Source organism: Aedes albopictus, chromosome 2 (genome assembly GCF_035046485.1).
Source record: "Aedes albopictus strain Foshan chromosome 2, AalbF5, whole genome shotgun sequence".
Taxonomy (NCBI): domain Eukaryota; kingdom Metazoa; phylum Arthropoda; class Insecta; order Diptera; family Culicidae; genus Aedes; species Aedes albopictus.
In genome coordinates this window covers 113,941,579-113,950,642 of record NC_085137.1, presented here as the reverse complement: position 1 = coordinate 113,950,642, position 9,064 = coordinate 113,941,579, and the positions used below count along the sequence as shown (strand labels likewise).

Here is a 9,064-nt window from a genome sequence, read left to right as displayed (position 1 = left end):
CGTCATCTTGAACGCAGTTGGGTTGTTCGGTCTTTGGTGATATGGAAGGGCACATACAGTTTTACACTTCAAACTACCGGTAAACAAACGCATCACTAAAGAGAGTTACACCAATCACGCATTCAGCAACAAACTCAAATTTTAAAATTTTGCTCAATACACAACCAGGAGCAGGCAACTCCTGTTCCTTGAATTGTGGTGTTTCGCACTACTGGTGTTTTGGATTATATTTCAAAATCTTATACATTTGCACATAAAACCAATAATTTGCAGTTGGAAGAGACATTTTGATCCCGGAACTTTACCGTCCATCTGAATTCCATCCTGTCGTGAGCCGAACAGGTTCCCAAAAATGCATAATTTAGAACATCTTAGGAAAAAAAATCCAATCTATATCGTTTCCCTTCGTTCTATAGCGTCTTCCCCAGGTCCCCATTGTAATCAATGCACATAAACCAGGGACTAAGACGCCAAAATTCATATTAACCCACCGCCCGGAAGCCAAGCCTTGTCTAACATCGGCGCTGACTTAAAGCTGCTCCAACGACGACAACGACGACGACGACCTGCGTCTGATTTAATGTATTGAAATTGATATTATATGTTGATCGACATTTTTTCGCCATCGCAGAAGAACATTCTCTCTCACGTTTTATGATGTCTCCAAGCGGCGCGGCGCACCATGATACCGAAAACTCATCCGAACTGTGTTCCTGCGCTTTGTTGTGCTGCTACTGCCTTCTGCCCTGCCACCCCGTTCGTTCATTCAAGAGAGGCATCGGAGGCGACCTATGTGCAACTCGGAATCGTTCCTCACCAGGACCGGAATTAGTTTCGAGCGGTCGATCGGTTGTTGGTTCATATTAATATGGTACTATAAAAGCTGCTTTGGGGTGAAGATGTTATTGCATTAGTTTTTCTACCTTGGTTGAGTTTAGATCTTTTTTTTTTTTGGTTCGGTTGGTTGCATTCAACTTTTGTCCGCCGAAAGTTCATTAGGTCAACATGAGGTGCTTAATTTTGGTAAGTTCGTAATCGGATTAGGCGCGACGCGGTTTGATTGATGTGTGGAAATTGAGTGAATGTGAAGTGGAGATGATAGACTGATTCCATTAGCTTAATGACTGTGAATTAAAAACGGATGCGGAGATAATTGGCAGCACTGCTACAGGAGTGGTCAAAAATCAGTTGAAAAATGGTTTATCTATCGTTTCTTTTGTGCAGTTCTCGTGATTTTGTTTTAGTTTCTTTCGAATTAGTATAGATATCATAAACGTTTTGTGATTCATGTTAACCAGTAAGAATATGTGTATCTACGAGCCTGTGCATCATTGGAATATTTTTTCAAGCTAACTTTTTACGTATTTCATAGTTTTAAAAACATTTAATATCCTTGAATCACCAAGAAATTTAAAGGTTAGAAGCTGAGCGACAGGGAAAATCTTTATTCAATAATTGTGGAAGTTATTATTGAAAACCGGATTTTTAATCTTTGAGGTACAGTTTTCTATATTTTGAGCGATGAAGTGCTCATTTTACAAAAGTCTTCTATGCATATTTTACAGACAAATAATCAATAAATTGCTTATAGTCTAGGAAAATATCTGTTGATATTCATTCAAACTCTGAGATGAACAAATCAGTCGAATTGTTTTGAGTTTGTTGGAACAGGTCAGACACAATGACACTTGACAGACACTTAAAAAAAATATATATAAATGCCAAAAGTCCAGGAATTCTCTTTGAAGACCACTTCAGGAACCCCTTTTGGCGATACCTACAGATATTTCTGCGAGGGATTTCTCTTAAAACTTCTACTTGCAATTATATTTCCCACCAAAAATCACATTTGGGACTCCTCCAGTCCTTCTGAGGATTGCTGGTGGTGATGTCTCCAGAACTCCTTTAGTAGTTCCCTGAGGGATTCCTTAGTTTAGTCTGGGATTCCCTAAAAAAAACATCCTGGGGGATTTCTTCATAAGGTTCAGGAAGATTCAACTATTAAAAAATTCTCAAGGATTTGCAGAGTACATTTCTTTAAGTTCTCAAGAAGTAACTCATATAGAACTAGCTTAAAAAACAAATCCTGGAGGATTCGTGGATGAAATAAACTGGAAGATCCCCAAAAGGAATTCCTGAAAGGTTTTCACAAGAAACTCTTGAAAGATTTCCAGAAGAAACTCCTGGATTTTTTTTATGAAACTCCTGAAAGTTTGCCAGAAGAAACTCCTAGAGGATTCTCAAAAGGAACTTCTAGAAAACTCTCAGAAAAAAACTCGGGAAGGAATGGTAAATACGCAGTAGGGCTCCAGAAGAAACTCCTGAAAGATTCTAAGTAGGAACTCCAGGTATATTACCACAAGGATCTGCGGGAAGTTCTGCAAAGGAAGTTCCGATGGCATCCTACGGATTCACGATGCACTTATGGAGCACGCATCAAAAGAAGCCCTGAAATACTTCCAGATGCATTTCCCGAAGGGCTTACAGAAGGAATTCCCTGATGTTTAGATGAAACTTATTAAACATTTTTAGACGCAATTCCTATGGTATTGTCAAAGGGAAGTCCGGGAAATTTCACAAAAGAACTCTTGACGGGTTTTAAAAAGAAACTTTCAAAAGATTCCCATGAGAAACTTCGGAAGAGTTTCCAAAAACGATTCTGCTCAAGGAACAATATAATGCTCAATTTGCGTTCAAGAAGTTTTAAGAAACGAAATAAAAGCAACAAAAATTTTTTTGGCTTTATAATGGTGTTCATAACCTACTCCAACCTACTTGGCTTATAAATCCTAGACAATTTTTAGAATAAACTCTAGAAAGATCCCAAGAAGGAATCCCAGGTAGATTCCCAGAAGAAATTTTTGCGGGATTCCCACAAATATCTATTGAAGGATTTCTTAAACAACCATGGTAGATTAAGGAAATCTGGAAGAAACTTTTGGAGAAATGAAAAAAAACTTCGGAAGGATTCCTGGAATAACTCTTAAAAGATCACAAAAAGAAACTTCTGAAGGATTTCGATGGAGGACTCCCAGGAATAGTAATTCTTAGAATATTTTCAGAGGCACTCCAGAAGGACTTCAAGAAAAAAAATCTAAAGAAATTTATGGAGGGTTTTTGCATGAAACTTCTGGAGGATTTACAAAAATAACTCACAGAGGATTCCCAGAAAGAAGCCCAGGAGGGTTTCCAGAAGAAACCCTTGGAGGATTCCCAAAATGAACTCCGGTAGAAATTCCAAAGACGATTGAGGTAGATCATTGGAAGCTGTTAGAGGAATCCATGGACGCAATTATGGATGAATTCCAGAACAAACTCTTTTAGGAATCCCAGGAGAGACTTCGGCAGGATTACAAAAATGAACTGCTGCTGGAATCGCTCAAGGAATTCCTAGAGGATTCCCAGAAATGGTTCCATGAGGATTTTCAGAAAGAACTTCTGTGGGATTTCAAAAAAGAACTCCAAATGGGTCTCCAGACGAAACTCCCGGACAATTCCCGGGATGGACATCTAGAAGGGACTCTTGAAGGATTTTCAAAATGAAATTTTCGAAGACTCCCAGAAGGAATTTATGGTTGATTCCAATAATGAGGAACTCCTGGCGGGTTTCTAGAAGGAAGTTCTGGAAGATTTCCAATAGCAACTCAGGGATGCTTTCCAAAAATAACTTCTCAAGGATTCCCCCAAAAGCATCATTTGGAGGATTTCCAGAACTCCAACATTTACGTGTAAAAGCAAGTCCGGGATGATTTCCAGAAGGAACTCATGGAAGATTTCAAAACGAACTACGGGAGTAATTCCGGAAAGGCCTCCTGGAACAGTTTTAGAATTTCCAGAAGAACTCCCAGGACAATTTCAGAAGGAATTCCTTAAGGATTCATGAAAGAAACTGCCAGAGCATTTCCAGACCTGAGAATTTTTCGAAGGAGCTTCTGTAGTAATCTCTGGAGAATCCCCAGAAGAGCACCGTGAGGATTCCCAGCAAAATAAACTTCAAGTGGATTTCCAGAACTCATAGGGAATTTTTAGAAGGAGCTCGTAGATGTTTTTTAAAACTAACTTGAACAGAAATAACTTGAAATGCATTTTCATTGCAATTCTTTTAGGATTTCTTGAGAGAACTCCGAGAGAATTTTCAGGAGGAATTTCCTAAAGGGTGTTCAATCAAAACTCCTGGAGAATTTTCAGTAAAGACACCAGAAGCATTATCAGAGAGAACTCCTGGAGATTTTCCTGAAGCAATTCCTGGATAGTTTTCAGTGGGAACTTTTGGAAAATTTTCAGAAAATACTCCTGAAGGATTCTCAAAAGAAACACCAGAAGGATTTTCATAAGGAATTCTTGAAAGATTGCTAAATGGATTTTTAGGATGATTTCCAGGAAAAACTTCAAAGGCATTTCCGGTTGAAACACCTGGATTATATCAAGAAGGAGCTCCTGGATGATTGCCATAAATAATTTCTAGGAGATATCCAGAAGGAGCTCCTAAAGTATTCCAAAAAAAAAAAAATCCAAGAATATTTTCAGAAGGGCCTCCTGGAGGTTTTTCAGAAAGAAATCCTGAGGTTTTCCCAAAAGAACTCCTTGCGGATCTCTAAAAAAAGAATCGTGAAGGATTTTCGGAAGTATATCTGGAAGGATTTCCAGAAAATTTCCATGGAGGGTTCCTCTTGGAGGATTTCCCGGAAGAACTTAAATGGCATTTTCTGTTGGAACTCGTGGAAGAAAACCAGAAGTAACTTCTGGAAAATTTCCAAAAGAAACTCCCGGAGGATTTCAAGAATGAACTTCTTGAAGAACTTCTGAATAACTCCTGAACCAATTTCTATCCCATAGAAACTCGTGGAGGAACTTAAGATGCGACATTTAGCTGAATCCCCGAATAAACCCCTGGAGAAATTTGAAAAAATAACTCTTTGAGATATCTAAGAAATCAGACATTTTTTACGGTTACCCAACAAAGCGTAATCCTACAAGGTCACCTGGCGAAAAGAAGTCCTTGACAATCCTTTGAGAAAAAAAAAACCAGATGGAACTTCTAGTGACTACCTAAAAGAATTCCTTGAGGAACATTCGAAGATTTCCTGGATATCTGGAGAGCTCCTTCAGAAATAATCCGTACAAATTCCAGTTGAAAATGGCAAAAACACTCTTAGAAGAGTTCCCAGCAAACTTCTAGAGGAATTCTTAAAGATTTCCAGAAGAATACCATAGTTAAAGGCTTTGGGATTGCCTAAAAATACCTAAAAAAAACTTTTGCGGGAAACCAAGCAGGATTTGGAGGAGTTCCCGGACAAATGCGGTTAGTTGATTCCAAACCTAGAGGTTGACACACAGACCATTAGACTTCGGCCAGACCACCCCCGTCTCCCCTCAAAGTCTACCTGGTTTATGATCGGCCCCTTGGGAAATTCGGGGACATAATGCATCATTGTTGGTCCATCGTTGCCTACTGAATCTCTTTATCCACGTTTTTGGACGTTTCTGCAAGATTCAGTAGGTATTCGGAGAGATTTTAGGTCTTTTTAGGGGAATTCAGAACGTTTCACAGTTTGAAGGTATGAGAGGTTTTAAAGGCCATTTCCGTAGGATTCGAAAATTGTTCAGGGGGTTCCGGGAGAAACTTTATAGGGCTGGTTCAGAAGTTTTTTTCTATATAAACCGTAGAAATATTTCAGAGAAGTTTTAGAAGTTTTCATGCGCATTCCACAGCTTTTCATGGGGACTTAAGGCAATTTGGCGGGTACCATGGGACGTTTCAGGAGTTTTTTAGGGTTTCACGGGGTTGAGGCATTTTAAGGAACTTCAGGGAATTTCAGAGCATATCAGTGAGTTTTTGGAACGTTTCAAAGCGTTTCAGTAACTTTTTTAGGGCATGAGGAGGTTTCAGAAAGATTTTGGGGCCGCTTCAGGGAGTTTCAAAGGGCTGCAGAAGATTCCAAAAGCTTTATAGCATTTGATTGCGTTTCAGGGGGGTTTAAGAAACTTCAGGGCCTCAAATGGCACTGAAACCCTCCTAAATTCCTCTGGAACCCTCCTCAAACCTCTTGAAACGCCTCTGTTTCTTCTGAAATCTTTATGAAATGTTTAAATCCTCTTGAAACGCGTCTGAATTTCTTATAAACGAATTTGATACTCTGTGATGCCTGGTTCTGGGTGTGGTAGGGACCACCATCAATGAAACCATCAGAACCATTAATTAAAACCACGTGAACCTTGTGATATATTCAGAAACTACTTTAAAAACCACCCGGAACCGGTTGTTTGTTAATATTATTTATTCAAGCCAAAACTGGATTCATACCCTCAGTTTTAGGTTATGTTTTTTTTTATTTTAAAAATTAGTTTTCATTCATATTTAGAGTATGGACCAAGGTAACCATTTTTAAATAAAGTTTTGAAAAAATAGTTTTTGGAAAATTGATAAACTTTTTCCTCCCAGAAAAAAATATAAATATAGGAGGGAGCTTCCGAAGCCTTTACCGAATCAAAGTATGAAAATTGAACAGCACTTTTGTCTATGTAAGTTTATTGCCTGACCATTGCTCCTTAATCGCGTATTATGTGTTAGAACATATGACTGCCTGAAACAACTCCGTTCTCAAAAACTTTCGCTAAGTAATCGAACAAGCGGAAATGATCCAAATACTTACTGTCACATATTGTCTGATACATTGAAACATGAAAATGATGTTCGTTTACCCACAGTTTGCAATCGTGGGATGCGCCCTCGCTCAGCGCCAGCAAGCCAGTCAGGACACAGCCCGGTACAACGATGGACGATACTATCCGGACCTCTACCAGGGCAAGTACAACGACGGAAAGTACCGCCCGGACGGCAGTGGAGCTTACCGACCGGATGATTCCGGAAAGTATTCCGGCCAATATGTGCCCTATGTGTAAGTTCGTAATTTGCAACTTTTCAAGGTTTGTCGAGGCACATTCTTCAAGGCAAGTGCTAATCAAGTGTTATCGTCTTTTCTCAGTGATGGCAAATACGGCGTCGGTGGCCAGGGAGGATTTGGTGGAGCTGGCGGTGCTGGATCCGGATCCGGAGGAAAGGGTGGTGCCGGCGGTTTTGGCTCCGGTGGCGGTTTCGGATCGGGAGCAGGATTTGGGTCTGGATCTAAATTCGGATCGGCATCCGCAGTTTCCTCAGGGGCTGTGAAGGGTAATAAACTCCAAAACTTGTCCAAAACCAAATCAATCAAAACTTTACATTTCTCTTCTAAACAGCACCCAAGAAGCCATCCAACCAAGGAAACCGCTTCGGTTCGGCCAGTTCCGGAAAAGTAACCGTATCAACAGCCCCCCTGGCTGCTCCCCCAAGAGCCCCAGCCCAGAAGGTCAAGACTCCCGCATTCGCCCCTGTTTCCTCCCAAAGCGGCAAAGGTAGCGGATTCGATCGCATCAAGGAACAGGTCAAGCAATACAACAATGACGGTTACTACTACCGGTACCTGACCGAACAGGATGCCCAAGTGGCCGAAACGGGTCGCATTGAGGATCGGGACACCGAAAGTGAGACTCTCCGTGCCAAGGGTTTCTACGAGTATGTTGGCGATGATGGTGTGCGGTACCGAGTGGACTACAATGCCGACGAGAATGGATTCGTGCCTCGTGGTGCCCATCTGCCAACCCCACCGCCAATCCCAGAGGCCATTTTGCGAGCTCTGGAGTACGTTAGCAAACTGCAGCAGTAGAATGTTGTGTTTCTAACTTCAAGCTTTCTAAATTATCTCCAGTCAGACTCAATGTGTGGTCGAAATACCTGTGTTCTTCGAAATTAAGTTGAAAATGTACAAAATAAAAATAGAAAAATTATGACTATGCTTTTCAAGAATGTGCCGTGGATTGAAAGAACTCCTGATTAACCGATATTTTGAAAATTAGATGTATCGCAAAAAAAACCTGTTCCGCAAGACCGTAAAGTGATCCTACGTCTGTTAAAAAAGTTGTACCCTACTCTCAGAGGCAAAAAAAAACAAAAGCCGAGCCGAAATGCTCCCAAAATACTTCATGTTCAATCTTCTGTAACATTGGCAATTATTAATATGTTTGACTGAAAATTTCACCACTTTATTATTAGTATTGACAAGCAATGAGCAAAAATTCAAATAATAAAAATTTAAAATTTTGAGTTATGATGACTTATGTGAAAAAAAAAAACTTTTGGACATACTATTTTCAATCAGAACCGGTCAAGAAGTGGCCACTTCCCTGGGGGCACCTGGGTCCGGAACACCCGGAGAAGTGGCCAGTGTATCCGAGACCTCTAGAAACATGGTCCAATACTCTTGTTTTACAAAATCACGAAGTTTGATATGTCGCAAGCTAGGTTTCAGAACCGAGCAGAAAGTGGCCACTTCCCTGGGGGCACCAGGTTTCCGGAACATCCGGAGAAGTGGCCAGTATACCCGAAATTTCTGGAAACATGGTCCAATACTCTTGTTTTGCAAAATCATGAAGTTTGATACGTCTCAAGCTAGGTTTCATAACCAGTCAGTAGGTGGCCACTACCCTGAGGGCACCTGAGTCCGGAACATCCGGAGAAGTGGCCATTGTATTTGAAATCTCTAGAAACATGGTCCAATACTCTTGTTTTGCAAAATCATGAAGTTTGATATGCCGCAAGCTAGTTTTCGAAGGCCAATTATAGGTTGTACCTCTATCTGATAAGGAGGTTATCTCAGTACCCCCGGCCATAAATCCGAAACAACGAAAAAATCCGGAACCATGATCCCGGATACGTAAGGAAGGATTTTTTAATCAACTGTCATTCCAACATAAATTTCATTAACTTTCGTTGAGAAACGGCTGAGAATCAGATTTTTGAAGTTTTGAAATTGGGTGCAAAATGAGGCTCAGGCACATAGGTGTTAACGACTGGCAGTGCTGCTTTTCAGGAACAATGAAGCATAAAGTATTAATTTATGTTGGATAATCACTGGATTTGCTATTATAACCACAATCAAATGCACTTCCCACACCTCCACTAGTTCTTCACGAATGAAAATTCATGAGTGTTTCTGTTTTTGTTTTGCTTCTTACTCACGAAGCAGGC

General features: G+C 40.4%; 1 protein-coding gene across 1 annotated transcript in view; it reads left to right on the top strand.

Annotated features, from left to right (window-relative positions):
• The first annotated feature begins 872 nt into the window (after positions 1–872).
• LOC109419854 (uncharacterized) overlaps positions 873–9,064 on the top strand; it is a 53,352-nt gene continuing 45,160 nt past the window's right edge. The window contains exons 1-4 of the mRNA XM_029853685.2: positions 873–1,023; positions 6,709–6,899; positions 6,987–7,171; positions 7,237–7,699. Of these exons, the coding sequence (XP_029709545.2) occupies positions 1,006–1,023; positions 6,709–6,899; positions 6,987–7,171; positions 7,237–7,699 (857 nt within the window). The 5' untranslated portion in view covers positions 873–1,005. The remainder of the gene's footprint in view (positions 1,024–6,708; positions 6,900–6,986; positions 7,172–7,236; positions 7,700–9,064) is intronic.